Source organism: Xenopus laevis, chromosome 5S (assembly GCF_017654675.1).
Source record: "Xenopus laevis strain J_2021 chromosome 5S, Xenopus_laevis_v10.1, whole genome shotgun sequence".
Lineage (NCBI taxonomy): Eukaryota > Metazoa > Chordata > Amphibia > Anura > Pipidae > Xenopus > Xenopus laevis.
Window position 1 is genome coordinate 117,344,763 of NC_054380.1, and position 18,940 is coordinate 117,363,702.

Sequence of the window (18,940 nt, forward strand, 5' to 3'; positions counted from 1 at the left end):
TGATTTTTGTATATTCGCCTGAAGCTGTGGCTCAGCTCCATGTGGTTTTTTAATAGCACCCCATACCCACCCCTTTATACTAATGGTGGTCCTATGCTTTTAAATATGGGCGTTGGTTTGAGCAATCTCTCTCTCTTAAAAGCCCTTACTGGCGGGGGAGGATTCAGCTTTCAGATTGAAACCAATGCACAACACACTCAGTCTACAGGTAATGCTATTATGCAGAGAAGTATTTTTTTATATTGTGACCTGAGTTAAGTAAGTTAGGGACCGCCATATGGGGTTTACCTTGACGTGGTATTGTGGCTTTTCAACTTTATGATCATAACTTTGTAACAAAAAACCCCTGTTTTGTAAACATATGCATTTACATTTAATTACTTATGAGACAGGGGACCAGGGAAGTGCATTGTAAGTAGCACTTCCATTATACTTAAATATATTTTGATTTAGCCTTAAGAGTGCTTCCACTAACCCCTCTTGATTTTTACACCTCACTTATGCTGCATGACCAAAAAAACAATGTTTTTTGCACAGTGAAATAAAATGTAATTCTAAACAATTTTCCTTACAGGGCATTTAAAGGCAAAAAAAGCTAAAATACCATTTTTACTTTCTTTAATGAAAAAGAAACCTATCTCCAATATACTTTGATTAAAAATTGTGTACCATTTTTATTAAAAAACCTGACTGTATGAAGTGAAATTCTCCCTTTATTTACTGCTGTGGATAGGAATTGTCAGATGGTCCCTAACTGCTGAGCAGGGAAACAATCATACTTATGAACAGCAGGGGGAGCCCCCGCCTTACTTCCCAGCCATGCAGAACTCAAGCAGCTTTGTTTATGATGATCCCTAAGCAGCCCAGACCACACTGAGCATGTGCACAGTCTTAGTCTTGCAAAGGTGTTTAACAAAGTTACAAGATGGTGACCCCCAGTAGCCAACTTTGAAAGCATAAATTATTTGTTGGATTAGGCTTGTGGTGCAGTAAGTTCATGTTTATATTTAGTATACAAAATACAGAATTTCTAGCCTTATTCTATTTTAGACTTTACATGCCCTTTAATGTAATTGCTATTAAAAGCAGTACCTGTCTGCTTATATTCTCTGCACTCCTGAATCCTGACTCCTGAAAAAATGTTGCAAGCTAGACCTAGAAGAGACCTGACTCCTGTTTTAAGAGTCAGACCTAGAGAGCAAAAAGGGGTAAACAAATACTGCTTTCAACTGCAATTCCATTTAAACTGAACTTTGAAACTATTGGACAATACAGTAGAACCCCCATTTTATGTTTTTTCAGGGGACCGGGAAAACAATATGTAAAATCAGGGAAATGTGTTAAAGTAACTTTTTCTTCAAGTACTGAAAGGATATAAGCACAGGAGTCTGTTTTACTGTGAGATACAGGTATAGGATCCATTATCCAGAAAGCTCCGAATTATGGAATGAATGCCTCCCATAGACTCTACTTTATCCAAATAATTAAATTTTTTTAAAATTATTTCCTTTTTCTCTGTAATAATAAAACCGTAGCTTGTCCTTGATCCCAACTAAGATATAATTAATCCTTATTCGAAGCAAATCCCACCTATTGGGTTTATTTAATGTTTATATGATTCTCTAGTAGAAATCTAAACAAAAAATCCACCATCTGTACAGGACAAACCTTGCTACCAGTACCTGCAAATTTCCAAAAGTCAGGCCACTCAGTGAGTCAATTAAAATATCAGGTCATCGATTCAGTAGCAATACCCAGGAGGGGAGGCAACTAGTGATGGGCGAATTTATTCGCCAGGAGCGAATTTGTGGTGAATTTGCGCGATTCGCCGCCAGCGAATAAATTTGCGAAACGCCCACGAAAATTCGCGGCAAAAATTCGCCGGCGTCAAAAATTATTTTTTGAAAAAACGGACGCCGGTGCCGTTTTGCAAATTATTCGCCATTTTGCGCGAAATTAGCGAATTTTTCGGCGAAGCGAAATGGCGCAAATTCACCCATCACTAGAGGCAACAGATTATCAGAACTACACAAATTAGAAATGCAGTGGATCCACAGACTAGATACTGTGTGGCCCAAGGGCCTGAACAAAGATTATACCCCAGCAATGTTTATTTATCAGTAGGTATGTAGACTTGATATGAGCACTGTTGTATCTTAGGTGAATATTTCGAAATGTACATGATTACTAAAATATGTTTTCTTTTACGGTTACTGAAAGGACAATCTGAATACCGCTACCGCAATCTGCATAACCCAAAGTGCCTTAGAAAGAGAGAACAGGTATGACATGCAGTAGAGGTACTATATTTGTGTTTCAGCTTGTTGTAACATTTTATAAATTATTGACACTATGAATCAGTCTAAAGTACATTAAATTAAGGTATATGGATTTGCACAATGAATTTGACACATGATCCACGGACAATTATTTGGATTTTAAAGACAAATGAAAAATTTGGACTGGCTGATAAATATAGCACATGTTTTAAATGTAATATGTAAATGTTGACATGTGTTAACCTTTCAATATTGGATGTTCATCCTTCCCCCCCCACCCCTCTTAGTTACCAGGAGCGGCATTTTTGCCTACCCTGGCAACCAGGGGGCGCTGTCGACTGAGGCGAGTGTCTCAACTCGCCTCATTGGTGGAGCGCCCCTGATAACAGGTCCCATACCTGTACAATATTTACTGTGTTAATAACAAGGGTTAAGCATTGCAGTGGGAGAAGGGATATCTCACACAAGGTGTAGGGTAACATTTGTAATAAATAGCTTTTTTAATTCATAAGCCTGAAATTGAGTCATTTTTTTAGTTCCTGACCTTTCTTCTTATATATTAGGAGGTAGGACTTCAGTCTGGTGTGTCATTTACATTCCCTTGTGTTGTTTTGAAGCCACTGTTAATATTATGCGACTGGTGCGATTCCAGGGGATTACAATTTGATAGTAGCTGGGTGTTTGTGGCCCTGAATTTTAAATGTTTAACTACCCTACTGGCCATTTTATAACTTATAATACACTATATTCTGGCCATATTATAATTTATTATTACATCCACTTTTTGTTCTGCTGGGTTTTCCCACTCATATTGCCACTCAAATTCTATGAAATGTATTAAAATACAAATAGCCATTTGTTCCAAAGGGAAAATGTATTGTGGTGGCTGTATCTTCCTATACAGTTTCAATACACATTAATTTTGTATTTGGTTCCAGCTGCCTATCTTTATCCAAGAGCTTGGCACGGTACATGTGCAGAGAAGGGAGGATGGCACAATTGTAGAGAGGGGAGGGAGGATGAATGCTTCATGTGGAGAGGACTAGAAAGCAAGAAATAACGGTGCTAAAAGCAAGAAATAAGAGGGGCACAGAGAGATAGAACATGGGAAGGAATGGATGGAAGAGTGAAAGGCATGTGGAAGGTGGGGAAAGGTTACAAGAAAGACACTGTGTATAAACCTTGTGCAGAATTGTTGTGGCAATTGTCACCTTTACCAAAGCAGAAGCCAGAGAGGAGATATCTTTCAGTGAGTTTAATGTACACTTGCAAATGGGCTTCCACCATCAGCTAGGCTGACTGGTAACCAAAGAGCATATGCAGTAACAAAAGTAAGCATAATGTCTTATAAGCATTATTCATACTTGTCCACATCCACAAGTAACATATTTCACTTATATCAGTTCTTGCTATATCTTGTACAAAGTTCAGTTCTTTATTTTTTCCAGTAAATCCTTCCTAAGGACTCCCTCCCAGAGGGTTTGTTTATGTATGGGTTTAGTGTGGGCAGGTGATTACAAGTTAACCCAATGTTTTACTCCACAAGTAACTTGCTCTATTCATCCTTTCTTGAATATGTGGAGGTCCTCATGATCAGGTTCTCTGGTGAGCCCCAGTCAAACACTGTGAACGTATCACTGCCTTTACCAGACTATTTGTTCAAGTACTCAAAAACATTTTGGAATATACAAGTATTGAGTCAAAAGGGTTGATTAACCTTTGGGAATAAGTACGTATGCTCGCACTCGTATGTACACCTTATCGCTCATGCATGTGCCTGTATGGCCTGGTACTGCTCCCAATACCAAAACCATTGTCCAAACTAGGGATGCACCAAATCCACTATTTTGGATTCGGCTGAACCCCCGAATCCTTTGAAAAAGATTTGACCTAATACCGAACCGAATCCGAATTTGCATATGTAAATTAGGGATGGGAAGGGGAAAACATGTTTTACTTCCTTGTTTTGGGGCAAAAAGTCTTGTGATTTCCCTCCCACCCCTAATTTGCATATGCAAATTAGGATTCAGATTTGGCTCGCCAGGCAGAAGGATTCGGCCGAATCCTGGCCGAAACCCGAACTGAATCCTGGATTCGGTGCATCCCTAGTCCAAACAGGATAGATACATATCCTACCATGTGATCTGGAATTATTATACATAAAATTGCCGTTTACACTTGCATTCATTCCTGGAGTATTATAAAGGGAATTGGTACTGCATTTAAAGGGCATGTAAAGGCAAAAAATAAAATCCAATTTTTACTTTCTTTAATGAAAAAGAAATCTATCTCCAATATACTTTAATTAAAAAATGTGTACTGTTTTTATAAGAAACCTGACTGTATGCAGTGAAATTCTCCCTTCATTTACTGCTGTGGATAGGAATTGTCAGATGGTCCCTAACTGCTGAGCAGGGAAACAATCATACTTATGAACAGCAGGGGGAGCCCCCGCCTTACTTCCCAGCCATGCAGAACTCAAGCAGCTTTGTTTATGACGATCCCTAAGCAGCCCAGACCACACTGAGCATGTGCACAGTCTTAGTCTTGCAAAGATGTTTAACAAAGTTACAAGATGGTGAACCCCTGTAGCCAACTTTGAAAGAATAAATTATTTGTTTGATTAGGCTTGTGTGGCAGTAAGTTCATGTTTATATTTAGTATACAAAATACAGCATTTCTAGCCTTATTCCATTTTAGACTTTGCATGCCCTTTAAGTTGGCATGTGATCTAGTGTATTATGCATTAAATTGGCATTGTATATATATTACCAATTGTCCTGGGGGTATTGTACTGTATATTGAATTAGCACTGCATTCTTCCTGCCATGTGTTCTGAAATGTATGAAAGTGGCACTACATTTATTCTGCCATGTGTACTGGGTTATTATATGGGAAATAAGCACTGGCATACTATGAAAAAAAATGTCTACTTAGCCTAGGGGGCAGATTTTGGCCACAAAATGTAAACATGGGCTTTTTGTTCACTGAAATCTGTCCATGTGCTCAGCTTCAGGCAGATCTCAATTACTCCTGCCACTGTACACATACAGAATATGTTTGGGTTACGTTGGCCTAAAGACATTAAAGAGGAATATAATATTATATTACACGTTCTCACACTGATTAGCAGTACCTTTATTCTATAGGTATCTATACATAAATCTATCAGAAGTAGGAGAGACTGACATTGGTCAGGTTACTGTCTGGTATGTATATCAAGAATAAAATACATTAAAGAATAATATACATTATTAATATTATCATCCAATGCTGGCAGACAAAATGCCGCTTTCTGCCTGTCACTGATCCTAATATGGATCCCTTATCCAGAAAACAGATATTCAGAAAGCTCTGCATTACAGGATGGGCATCTTCTATAGAATTAATTTTAAACTAATTCTAACTGTAAAAAAAAACAAGGTGGAGACTTAAGCTCAGTATTTAATCCACAAGGATACAGGCTGTTGATGCCTCCACTTCAGTGCAGATGAACAAGGTTGGAGTTCTTGGTGAGTTATTACTTCGGCAGGATCATTTGTTATACTCTTCCTTACCTCATCGTACTTTTTAAAGCTTATGTGCTGTCAAAAAATAGCTTGTCACATTGCTTTCTTTCTCATTGCAGCAGCTTCATTTTTCACATATTACTAAGGTAAGTATATGTTGAATGTATCATTTAAATGTCCTGCACCAATAGATTTTAACTTTTTTAAAAACCATTTTCAAAACTCCTGTACGTTAAGGTTACTGCATAGAAAATATCTACCATGCCTATTAATATTTAGTATTAGTATAGTATTTATTTGACACTAACAGGCTACGTTCTGCAAGGGCTTTTAACAAAAAATCCAAATAAAGGATAAGGCAGAAGGATAGTGGTCATTGCTTACATTTTAGAGGAGAATAAGAAATAACTAGAGAGGTACATTTCCTGAAGAAAATGTGAGTGGTGCTTGCCGTGGCAAAACTCAGGCCCAAATCTGATTGGCTGTTGTTGCCCCGCCCCTTTTTTTCCTAATTGTGAACCACAGTCACTCAGTGACTAACATACCAAAGTTTGGGAATGCTGTCATTTAATGTGTAAAAATGGCAGCATTTCTATTTTTTTCTATTGAAAATCAATGAATGAAATTTGATTGGTTGTTGGTGGCTCCGCCCACTTTTTCTAAACTTGAAGTGGAAACCCCCAGCGACCACATTTGTGATATTCAAGGTCCCTGACATCAATACTGAGAGAATGGCAGCCTTCTTAATTTTTCCCATTAAAACCAATCAAAGAAATCTGATTGGTTGGTTTTGGCTCCACCCACTTTTCTTAATTTTAATCCCAGTCCCCCAGTGACCAACTGTGCCAACTTTGAGGAGGCTGCCATTAACCGTCTAAGAGCGGCAGCAGTTTAAAATTTTCCTATTTAATTGAATGGCTGAAATTTGATTGGCTGTTGTAGACTCCGCCCACTTTTTGTAAATTTTGGCTGCAGTCACCCAGTGACCCACGGTGCCAAGTTTGGGAGCTCTGGCTTTATTACTGTGAGAATTACAGCTGTTTACATTTTCTCATTGAAGTCAATAGGGAAAATCTGATTGGTTGTTTGCGGCTCCGCTCACTTTTTTGGGTCCCCAAAATAGGACAGAAAAGTCACAACACCCCATTCTCGAATAAGCTGAACGGTTTGACACCTCATTCATGGGTCTGCGACAAACTAATTATTCGATAAATTCCCCATTATAAGTCAATGGGGCAAATTTGGGGACCTCTCCTGCCCCGGGGGTAAAACTTATACCTTTGTGTGGGGTATCATCTGACACAGGTCGCAAACCTCTTCAAATGTGGTAAATTTAACGTTTCTACAAGATTCCCTCTCTGCGCTAGAATCCGTCAAACGTTGGCCTCAATGTTAATCTATGGGACTTTTCGGGGTGGTTAATTGCTCCCGCAAGGGGCAATTAACCACCCACCCCTTAGAAAAGTCATACCACCCCATTCCCGATTAAGCCGCACGATTTGACACCTCATTCATGGGTCTAGGACAAACGGTGCGGGACTAGTTACGCGCCAAACTTTCATACGGAAGAAGACTAAAAATAAGTTTGCAAGATAACAGTAGTGATGCTTTGCTTCGCAAGCACCACTAAAAATAAGTTTGCAAGATAACAGTAGTGATGCTTTGCTTCGCAAGCACCACTAACAAGATAACAGTAGTGATGCTTTGCTTCGCAAGCACCACTAATTAATGGAAATTAAAAAGGCACACTTAGGGGCAAATGTATCAAGGGTCGAATATCGAGGGTTAATTAACCCTCGATATTCGAATGGGGAATTAAAATACTTCGACTTCGAATATCGAAGTCGAAGGATTTTGTGCAAATAGTTCGATCGAAGGAATAATCGTTCGATCGAACAATTAAATCCTTCGAATCGAAAGATTTGAAGGATTTTAATCCATCGATCGAAGGATTATCCTTCGACCAAAAAAAGATAGCCAAGCCTATGGGGACCTTCCCCATAGGCTAACATTGACTTCGGTAGCTTTTAGGTTGCGAACTAGGGGGTCGAAGTTTTTTCTTAAAGAGACAGTACTTCGACTATCGAATAGTCGAACGATTTTTAGTTCGAATCGTTTGGGTCGAAGTAGCCAAAAATGCCGAAATTCAAAGTATTTTTTCTTCTATTCCTTCACTCGAGCTTAATGAATGGGCCCCTTAGTGTAGATCATATTCTGATTAGTGTGGCACACACTATAGACATAAAATCAGGATTGGGCAAAGATTCCAGAAGTTTAAAATTAACTGTGCTCCATCTGTATATGGTGCTAATGGTGTTCCTTTGTAGTACTCTGAAGGCTGGTGGATAGTCTAACCATGGAGAGAAAAGACTCCTAGGGAATACAGGAGACTACTTACAGTAAAGAGTTATATCAATGTAATTGAGAACCTGGAGGTGGAGGAATCTATAGAAAAAAGAGCATGTTGGGGGGGGGGAACTATAGAATGTACCAGTTGTAGTAAGCGCTTTGTGCATTGAGTCCTCTAGATTGTACCTTACATATTCAAGAAAGTCACTGGGGGTCATTTATAAAGTTCACACAGAGCATATTTTTCGCAAATGGTTGTATTACGTATGTTTTTTCTGAACGCTAATATATTGCACTGCTCTGCCCATTCGCAGTGTGAATAAATTTCCGCAAATGAGACGGGAGTTTGCGCGAGCGCACCCAATGTGCGAGGTTGTTGTGCGTGAAAATAGCGTTGACAGTAACTTAAATTCGCAGTTTGTGAAACTGTTTTGCGAATATTTTATCCGTCACCAAAGTTGTGGCGTAATTGAGTCGCAGAGTGTGTGCATAAAGATTTGCACTTTGCGAATTGTGACATATTTAAAAAGCTCCTATAGACATTCGCATTGTGAAAAAAAAAATTTGCAATTCTGTTTGCACCCTCTTATTCAGCTTTATAAATAACCATGCGCAGGGCAAATATATTCTCTTTGCGAACCAATCTGCCCTGCGCGAAGTTTATAAATGACCCCCACTGAGCCATATTTCATCAGAACTAGTTAATGAGGTGACTAATAACTAGAGTTCACACACAAGGTAAGTTCCGAGAAGTAGCCAGGAGCAATTTTGTACTTTCTGTTTTAGTTGAGAACAAGATAAGATTATTAGATTTTGTAGCCTCCTCGGGTAATGAAATGACACTTGGAGAAACACTAACGCCAAGAATTGAAAGTTTTTTTTAAAGTAATGAAAATAAAATGTAGTGTTGTGCTGCACTGGTAAAACTGATGTGTTTGCTTCAGAAACACAACTATATTTTAATATAGTTTGCTCAATAGAACACCATGGGCTTCTAGTAAATGGTCTCCATGATATGATTTATTTCTCCACATTTTGATGTACCAAATACACTTTCCAGTAGTTTAGGAGAAATTGTACGTTATTCAATGCACTGTGACCAGTCCAAGCCACACTCTAATCCATCAGTCTCCCCTACTCTCCATGTACTTTATTTCATGGAAGATCTATGTGAAAAGTGGACTAACCAGTTAAGAAGGATACTTCTGTACTTCCACCACAAAAAGGGACAGGTGGGAGTTCAGACAAGTTTATTTAGAGCTTTTGTTCTACATAGTTGCCGTGGCCTATAACTCCAGGTCCACTGGCACAGGATATGAACTAGGGCACCCTGAGGGTTCTGCCAACATAAATAAAATCATGCACCATTGATTAAGCGCAATGTGATCAGGAGTAAAAATCTTCATCCCTAAGACTCAGGAACTGCAATTCTTACCAGTGACTATTTCTTAAAAATGGCTGTTAAGGACATTCACATAAGGTCTATTCCCTCTGAAGGTAGTGATATGGTACCTTCAAGTAGGGAAGAGGCAGTAACCCCCACTCTACCAGTCACTATTTAATAATAAAGCCTCTTTACTAGAGAATGTAGGAGCGTCTAGGTGCTCAGACAATAATTGAGGCTGTTCCTGATAGCTGACAGAGGTGCAAATGCAATAGCCCCAGCTTTGTATCTGTACCTTTTGTATGCTGTCTCCTTTGATCACTCTGTCTGTTTAAATAATACATGTAATAACAATTATAAGAAAATCATAAAAATTGCATTTTCCAATGTTCTTCTTTAGACCTGTCAAGTTAAAAGGCCTTTGGTTTTCTTCTGAGAACTATAGGCCTGTTAGTTTGACATCAGTGGTAGGAAGAATTTTGGAAGGGGTAATAAGGCATAAGATACATGAACACATTGCAGATCACAATTCTATGGATTTGTGCCAAAATGGTTTTATGCAGAACAGATCTTGCCAGACTAATTTAATTGCCTTCAATGAGGAGGTGAGCAGAAACCTAGACATTGGGGTGGAACTGGATGTAATCATTTTCAATTTTATTAATACATTTGATACAGAACCAGACATAAGGTTACTGATTAAATTAAGGAATATTGGCCTGGAACATAGTATTTGTACTTGGATAGAGAACTGGCTAATGAGTTGGAGGTTTTTGCTGATGATAATAACTAGTCTAATGCACAATTCTGCAACTTTGCAGACAGAATTTTCTAAACTGTAGCAAACTGGCAAATGAGGTTCAATGTTGATAAATGCAAGCGGAGGGACTTTCAGAATCCATCTCTTCACAATGGGAAAAAGTGTGGGAAGGGTTGAATGACTCTTTGCTTATAAGAGGAGTGGAGAAACGGTTTATACAAGTATCATGGTTTCCTTTCAATCTGAGGAATCGGGTACAGCTGTGTAAAGAGAAAATATTTCTGGAAGTTTTAGAAGTCAAGACAAAATAAAAAAAAATACTCATATTGTGGCTACTATTTTTATGATTACTTTTATTTTGCTTCAGCACCAGACGATAGAGCAGTTGCTCCAGGAGTGCACTTGTCCCTTTAAGAATTTCTATATGCTCTGATGAGTTTTGCTTCTACTCATTCATCTGATCTTGAACATTCATTTTTTTAAGCACAGACAAAGAACAAAACAGACAATGGAAAATAGCAACTTAAAGTATGTGGTAAGCAGTTATTTATTTATTTTTAATTTTCGGTAAACACAAGGTTTGTATGCCCAGCTCTCTTATACAAATAAGAAGTTTGGGCCTTCCTACATGTAGTTTGCTTTTACAGTCCAACAGAAATGGGAAAGGCAATGAGGGGTTGCCCCTTCTCAGCATGTGGATGGGGTATTGGGAGATTTAAAGGTCAGTGAAGCAGCAACTCCTATTTATATCCCTTCAGATCTGTTTGTTCTTGCTGCTATTTGGTCATGTATAAATAGGCAAATCTTGATCAGTATCACATCAGTCATAATAGTAATAAAAATGACTCAAACGCAGTAAGAGTCAAAGCTCCTCTTTAATATGCATAAAATAAGTCATGTTTATAAATATTCGATAAAGACCAGTGCAGCCACCATAGCAGCACTAAGCCACATGTAGTATGCTTATTAGTGCTATCAGTGCCACTGCTATTGAACACAACATTTTTTTAGAGTAGCATACTAAAGCTGACCATACACATAAAGATCTGCTCATTTGGTGAGGTTGCCAAATGAGAGGATCTTTGCCTGATTTGACCACCTAAGTGCATGGTCAGACTGAGTTAATCATTGCACCAATGTGGCACTCACCCAACAGGATTTTCAAAAAAACTGATAGATATCTGATCAATGGCCACCTAAGGTTTATATTACACACAGTGACAACATTTTGTTCACTTACAGCCTCTAAAAAAGTACTACGAATTGGATGTCGTACCTGAAATGAGTCTACCCCTTTCAAAGGAAGACCAGGATAAAGTGTACAAGGCAGACAAAAAGGCAAGTAACCCCACCCGCTACTCCCCTGCAACACAGAATATGTTTCCCTGTCCACCCAGCTGCTCTTTTCCCATTTGAAAAAAAGGACTGTCACAGGACAGAGAGCAGTGAAAATGGGTGCCTGGTCAGATATTTGCACTAATTAGCCTCGTCTGTAGTTAAGAGGTGTGGCCAGGAGGTGCCACTGCCATGAGGTGAGATGAGAAACCCTGCAAATTACCAGGGATGGCAACAAGCCAATTACAACTCTTCTAGTGCAGAAAGCGCTAATATATTAAAAGGGATTCTGTCGTGCTTTTTATGGTATACTTTTTATTTCCAATTGACACTGTTTACATTTCAAATAATTCACTATACCTTTTAAAATGTTATTCTTGAACCAACAAATGTATTTGTAATATTGGTGTGGAGGCAGCCATCTCAGTCATTGTGCCTGATTCTGAGCTTTGAGAAGGAGCTTGTTCCAGGATGGAACTGCTTTCAGACAGCTATTGTTTCTCCTCTTCTCATTGTACTTCAATAAAACCCAAGTCATGCTCCCCACCTTGTGTTAGACATGAGAGTAGCACCCAAGCAGGAAAAAGCAGGGCTTTAGCAATGCAAATAAATCCTTCAGCAGAGGTATCAGATAGTTGCTATCTGGTTAGCTGCCCATTGTTCTGTTGTTAGGCTGCTGGGGGAGGGAAGAGAGGAGTGTGATATCTCTCCAACTTACAATGTAGCAGTAAAGAGTGACTGCAGTTTATCAGAGGACTAGTTACATGGTTTGGGGACACCTGTGAAATGGATATAATGCCAAATTTCAAAATGAAACAAAAAAAAAAATCAGTTTGCTCTTTTAAAAAATGGATTCAGTGCAGAAGTCTGCTGGACCAGCACTATTAACTGATGTGTTTTGTAAAAAAACATGTTTTCCCTCGACAATATCCATTTAGCATTAACATCATCTCACTAAAATAAGGCACTTTCTAAATCAGTTAAACAGTCTGTACCTTTTGTGATTAAACAGGTTACTTTTCACTCTTGCACACTTAGCAACCTGTCTCTCTCACTTCTCTCTTCATGCAGTAGGTTGAGTCAGTTTTTGATTCACAGGTCTTGGGGAGGGTTGCACTCTTTGCCTAAAAGATGTATAAGCGCTCACTTTTTCAACATGCAGGGGGTGCACCAGAATCAGTTGTTTTGTTAGCTTTTGTTTGTGCTGAAGTCAGTTATTTGAGTAAGTTCTAAAACTGCTAGGAAAGAGAGCCCCCCCCTAACAGATGTATTAGACCTACCTGTAAATCAAAATCTGACCCAGACCTCAGCATGAAGAGAACACAAAGAGGGACAGGTTGCTGAGAGTGAGACACTTAAGAGTAACTTGATAATTCCATAGATGTTACAGAATGTGTAATTGACTATATTTAGAAAGTGTCAAGGTTGTACCGTCTTAACATCCTCAGGACCTGAGTCCCCTTTGCAAGGTGAAAGGGTACTGGGAATGTCTTCTCCTGGCAGTGCCTCCACCTAATGGGATCCGGGAATTCACCTGCGAGTTGCCCCATTAGGAAAACATTCAACACACACTTTATGGTGTAACAAATATAACTTTATACAAATTTAAAGGGGAAGTAAATCTGCATTTACATCAACATAAATGACCCACTCCCCTGGGAACCTGTGGCAGTCCATTCTACCACCTCCTTGCCAGGCAAAGTTCTGCACTACTCCCTTTGGCAGACAAAGAGTCTCTGTCCTTTTTCCCCAAAAGAGTATGAGCGTCAGCAGGTAGTGCTACCTGCCATGTTGGACAAGGTATTTGTTCCCATGTGGCAGGCACACAAACAGCCTGTATCACAACAGGAGCCCCGCTGGATCCTTTTCTACCCTCCCTTAGGCACAACTCACTCTGCGGATTCATGCAGATGGGTAGGCTCACAAAGAGATGGAAAAGGCATCCACAGCGATGAAGTCCTTTAACCAAGCAACTGCAGCTTGCTTTATCTTCAGGGTATTGCTCCCAGCACTGTTCATAGCGCGAGCACCATAACCCCCTTTATTCCTTATAACATAGCTCCCAGCACTGTCTATAGCGCGAGCACTCAGATATCCTCCTCTGCTGAACTACAGCTCCCAGCACTATCCATAGCGCGAGCACATAAGATGTCCAGGAAACCTGCATGGTTTAGCTTTCCAGGCTTTGGAAGACCCTGCATCAGCCCGCAGGGCTATCAAAATCCCTTTTAGCCACTTACATCTTTCCATGAATCTATAAAAAATAAATAATGAAAACCAGTTGAAAAGTTGCTTCGAATAGGCCGTTCTATAACATATTAAAAGTTACATTAAAGGTGAACCACCCCTTTAAGGCTCCAGAAAAAGGCAGCAATTTTTTGCATATTTGTTCAGCAAGGGACATCTAACCATAAACCATCAGGGTGCAACGCTGCTGTACAAAAGAGAGAGAGACATAGCAGAACAGGCACTGAAGAGAAACTACTGTAGTTGCACACCTCCCTCTTTATTACTCCAGGGGTAAAGTCACAGACAAATACACTACAGCTGCCACTGTACTATGTCAGGGGAGGCTGCTGAATATTTTGTATATTAAAATAAAGTGTTAGTAAAGTGAAGAGGAGTAAGATCTTATGATTAAAAGGAAAGGAATATGTTAAAGAAATGTGAAATCTTCGAGTATGATGGGAGGTGTTAAAATGTGATTCATAAATGATGAAGATTGGAAGTAACAAGGATGTGTTTGGTTTTCTGGATGCTGATGCAGGCAGTTTGTAGAAAAAAAGTTTCTGTTCACATTTCCTTATCACACAAAGTGTGACCATGCACCCAAATGTCATTCGTGTATAATGGCATACTGTTAATGGCATATGTTATTGGTTGCTATGAGCTATATCACTGGTAATGCTTCACCCAATTTTTTTACACAGCATGATAAATAGTCATCAATGAGAGTGTGCCACTTTTTATTTAACTTGCTCTGAATGATTAATCATTTATTAATATACATTACCAGATATTGCTACCTCACTAAAATATCTATAATTTTCTTAAAAACAGATTACCGAAAATTTCTGCAAGATTGGAGATCTCACAGAAGGGTTCAAGATACATCTGAAAAAATGTATAGAAATGTTGAAGCATATTGCAGACTGTATAGACAAAGTGCACAAGGACACCACTGTTGCCAATGTAGTAGGGAACTCAGCTGGAGTGGTAGGAGGCATCACCACCATTTTCGGTCTTGCACTGACTCCCTTTACACTGGGTGTCTCAGGGATTCTCAGCACTGCTGGAATAGTAATTGCTGCTGCTGGAGGGCTCACTGGGTTGGGATCTTCCATAGTTGATTTTGTTTACATTAAAAATCAAAGCAATAAAGCAAACGAAAGTATAGAGGAATTAATGACAGATATACTCAATATACAAGAGTATTTTTCAAAAATAGATAATCAGTTGGATAAATTAAAATCCCTGTTTGGTGAGAACACTTCTGAATATTCCACATTTATCAACAATTTGTTAAATAGTAATCTGAAATCCTTCAAGGAGGGGAGTTCATTCTTCAATTCAAAAAATGTTTCAGGATTAAAGGCTTTAATACATTTTGCTGATTTGTTCAATCTAAATGCTCTTACAGAAATTATATATTTTATTCAGCCTCAAGTCCAGGCAGCAACTCGTGCAGCCCAAGTAGCATCTCGTGGGGCCCACATAGCCTCTCATGGGGCCAAGGAAGCCTCTCGTGGGGCCCATGCAGCCTCTCATGGGATACATATAGCCTCTCATGGGGCCAAGGCAGCCTCTCATGGGGCCAAGGCAGCCTCTCATGGGGCCAAGGCAGCCTCTCATGGGGCCAAGGCAGCCTCTCATGGGGCCAAGGCAGCCTCTCATGGGGCCAAGGCAGCCTCTCATGGGGCCAAGGCAGCCTCTCGTGGGGCCAAGGCAGCCGCTCGTGGGGCCAAGGAAGCCTATCATGGGGCCAAGGCAGCCTCTTATGGGGCCAAGGAAGCCTATCGTGGGGTCAAGGCAGTATTGATTTCCAGTGGGGCATTGGTAGCTCTGGGCCTAGCTTTTGATATTTTCTTTCTTATACAAGGTAAAGAGGAACTGGAAAAAGGGGCTAAGACTGAACAGGCAACCATTATAAGGAGGATTGCTAGTGCTTTAGAACAAGACTCAAAAGCTTTTGAATGAATATTTAAAATAAATCCTTATATGACAGATACAAATGTCCCTAAACTACATTTTACTACTTAGTCTGGACCTGCCATAATTTTATGCCATACAGGAGAGCGGCAACCAGATACCTTGCAGACAACCTTGAATTTTCTCAGTTGCCATCTCTAGGAGAGTGGTTGGCAATCAAGCCCCCTTAACAAATAAAATAATAAGTAAAAAAGAAGAAATATATTGTCTATTTTTATTAAATAGTATTATATTAAGGTTAACAAAAATCTCCTCCAGTATGTCCTGGTTGAGTGTGATCCATATTGAACTGTCATTGCTAAACTCAGTGTGTAAACACAGAAGTCTCTAATTCCAGAATGACCTTGTTACTTAGTTCTGTGGTTATGTACTAGCTATTATGCTTACTATGTGCTCTGAAATTGTAAAACTTATTCTATGTTTAGATGTGTTAATGAATAAATAAAATTGTCCAAAAATGTCTCAGCAGCCTCATTTGCAACTCATACTATCAACATCTTATTCGCCCCAGTGGTTTTTAAGTAGATTGTAAGCTTAAGTGTGCTTAACACTTATAGCAGGCATGGGAAGGTTGCTGTAAAAGAAAAAAGGTTAAGTTTATATGCTTACCTGAGGTGAAATTGCAGTCAGCGAAGTCCCTGGCTTGAGGAGAAAAGAAAGGTGATTGGCGGTTAGCAACCACGTGTCCAAAAGGAAGGGGTATAAAAGCCGGTTCGCGGCTAGCTTACTTGTCAGTCGGCGAAGATCGGTGAAGGAGGAGCATCGTCAACATGCTGTCCAGATTTGCCGCTACATCCACACCGGAACCTCCGCCGCTGAGGACGTCCTTCGATGGCTTCAGGAGAAGGCGGGTCTGGAAGACATCAAGCGTGTCATCGTAGGTTGTCGCCAGGAGCTTCACGGGGATTCCGACGAGAACTCCGCCTGCCAATCAGAAGACACTTCCGGGTCCCGCAAAAAGAAAAGCTCCGGTTAAGAAAGCCGCATTCAAGAGTCTTCCGGCGCAGAGGAAGAAGCTTTCGGCCGCCGCTCCACGGAAGAATCTTCGCACCCCAGCTACATCAGGCAAGGCTGTTCCCTCTAAGGTCGCTGATCTTCAGGGAAGTCTCCGCGGCACTCCAGATGGTCAGACGAGGACCCACGCTCCGCCGATTCTTCTCCGCTCGGATCCTGGTACAAGCCACGACAGGCCAAGCACTTCAGCGGAATCTTCTAGCAACATCCCCAGATGGCCGGCGTCGTCACCACCGCAGATGTCATCGCTGGCGGAGGTCGAGTTTGGGATGGCATCGGAGGCTGCCATGGAGCTCCAGAGCGCTGATGCAAGTAGCTTTGGGGTTCAAAGAGCTGGGCTTGCTGCTTTAGCGATGCCAAACACTTCCAGTTACACTTCTGTGGCTGGGGCAGCCTCTGTTCCTCCCTCCCTCCCAGCTCAGGTCAGCATCCATCAAGATCCACAGCCACAGGCAAGTGCTGAGCAAGGTTCAAGACTGCTACAGGAACTAGGTAATATATTTAAAACTTTAATTAACTCTCCTAGTGCGGCGAATACGCAAACAAGCACAGGAATTCACGAGAATAGCTATAAGGATGTATTTGTATGTCAGGCTACTCCGCTTGGTTTACATTTATCAGGGGCAGTTAAAGAAAAATTTGTGATTATGTAGACTTGCTTTCACTGTTGCCCTCAGCCAAGGAATTTTTAAAATCAGACCATAAAAAGGATACTGAGGAGGAGAGACGCAGACCAGTAGCCAGAACATTCACAAATTGGTTGCAGGCTTTTTGCATATATTCCAATTTATTATGTGAGAAGTTTCCCAATTTGGGTCCGGGTTTATTTAAACATTTAGATATTATTTTGGAAGCATATCGAAGCTATGGCGGAGTAGCTTGGTTTTTATATGATGACAGAGTGAGACAGAAAATGGCAGTTCATAAGTCTATGCTTTGGGGTTCTAAGGACATAGATTTAGGGATGGGGATGTTAGCACCTAAACCTCAGTCCCTGCAGAATCAGACTAAGAATGTTGCAAGTAGGAATGCTTGTTGGTCCTTTAATGAAAATTTTTGCAAATGGCAAAATAGTTGCCATTATAAACATGAATGCTCTATTTGCGCGGGGGCACACCCTGCCTTTCGTTGTGCAAATAGATTTACTCAAGCAGGAAAATCCAGTCAGAGAGAACAGCACCAAAAAAGTGATAACACCAGTGATACTGTCCGCAATGTTACCCTACTTAAAGGTTTACCCAAACCAACCGAAAGCAACAATACTTGAATCGGGTTTTAGTGAAGGTTTTATTATCCCGACTCAGGGTCGGACTGGGGGGCCCGGGGCCCACCGGGACTCCAGTCCAGGGCCCCCCTACAGGCCCCCGTCCCCCTGCTGCAACGCGACGTGCGGCGCCTTTCAGTGTGCATGCGCACACGGTGGCACCCTCTGTGTGCATGGCGCTGCGTCTGCACGCATGCGCACACTGCGCATCGATGAAGATTTTTTTTTTTTTCAAAAAACAAGATATCGGTCGAGGGGGCCTGGCCCGGCGGGGGCCCACGAGGGTCGGGGCCCACCGGGTTTTTTCCCGGTGTCCCGCCGGGCCAGTCCGACACTGTCCCGACTGATAACACAAAATGGTATCCAGTTGTAGTGGATAATTTAAAATCAGCTAAAAAATATCCTGAAATTGTCAGAGAAAAATTATTTAAAGAATTATCTTACAGTAGAATTGCTGGACCTTTTGAAGATATCCCATTGTTTAATATGAGAATTTCTCCTTTAGGAGTAGTACCTAAAAAGGAAACTGGCTCTTTTAGACTAATTCATCATTTGTCATTCCCTAATGGTTTATCGGTTAATGACAGTTATGTTCAGTGGAATATGCGTCTTTAGATAAAGCAGTTAGCTTACTCAGACTTTGGGGTGCTGGAGCTCAGTTAGTAAAAAGTGATATTCAGTCTGCTTTCAGATTACTTCCGATTCATCCCGATTGTTATTTTCTCTTAGGTTTTCATTTTGATGGTGGTTATTATTATGACAAATGTTTGCCTATGGGCTGTGCTGTTTCTTGCAATTATTCTGAATTATTTTCTAATTTTTTAGAATGGACAGTTA

General features: G+C 40.4%; 1 protein-coding gene across 1 annotated transcript; it reads left to right on the plus strand.

The window, feature by feature from the left end:
- Positions 1-169: 169 nt before the first annotated feature.
- On the plus strand, positions 170-16,283 carry LOC108718206. Its single transcript, XM_041565006.1, has 6 exons — positions 170-208; positions 2,221-2,282; positions 5,908-5,934; positions 10,766-10,816; positions 11,524-11,619; positions 14,677-16,283. The coding sequence occupies exons 4-6, from the start codon at positions 10,790-10,792 to the stop codon at positions 15,811-15,813; spliced, it is 1,260 nt and encodes a 419-aa protein (XP_041420940.1). The 5' UTR covers positions 170-208; positions 2,221-2,282; positions 5,908-5,934; positions 10,766-10,789; the 3' UTR covers positions 15,814-16,283.
- Positions 16,284-18,940: the final 2,657 nt, after the last annotated feature.

Bases quoted from the DNA above. Each gene is read 5' to 3' on its own strand.
- LOC108718206 (XM_041565006.1), top strand. From the start codon at position 10,790: ATGGAAAATAGCAACTTAAAGTATGTG. The intron at 10,817-11,523 runs GTAAGCAGTTAT...GTTCACTTACAG, and splicing joins ATAGCAACTTAAAGTATGTG to CCTCTAAAAAAGTACTACGA. The intron at 11,620-14,676 runs GCAAGTAACCCC...TCTTAAAAACAG, and splicing joins TGTACAAGGCAGACAAAAAG to ATTACCGAAAATTTCTGCAA.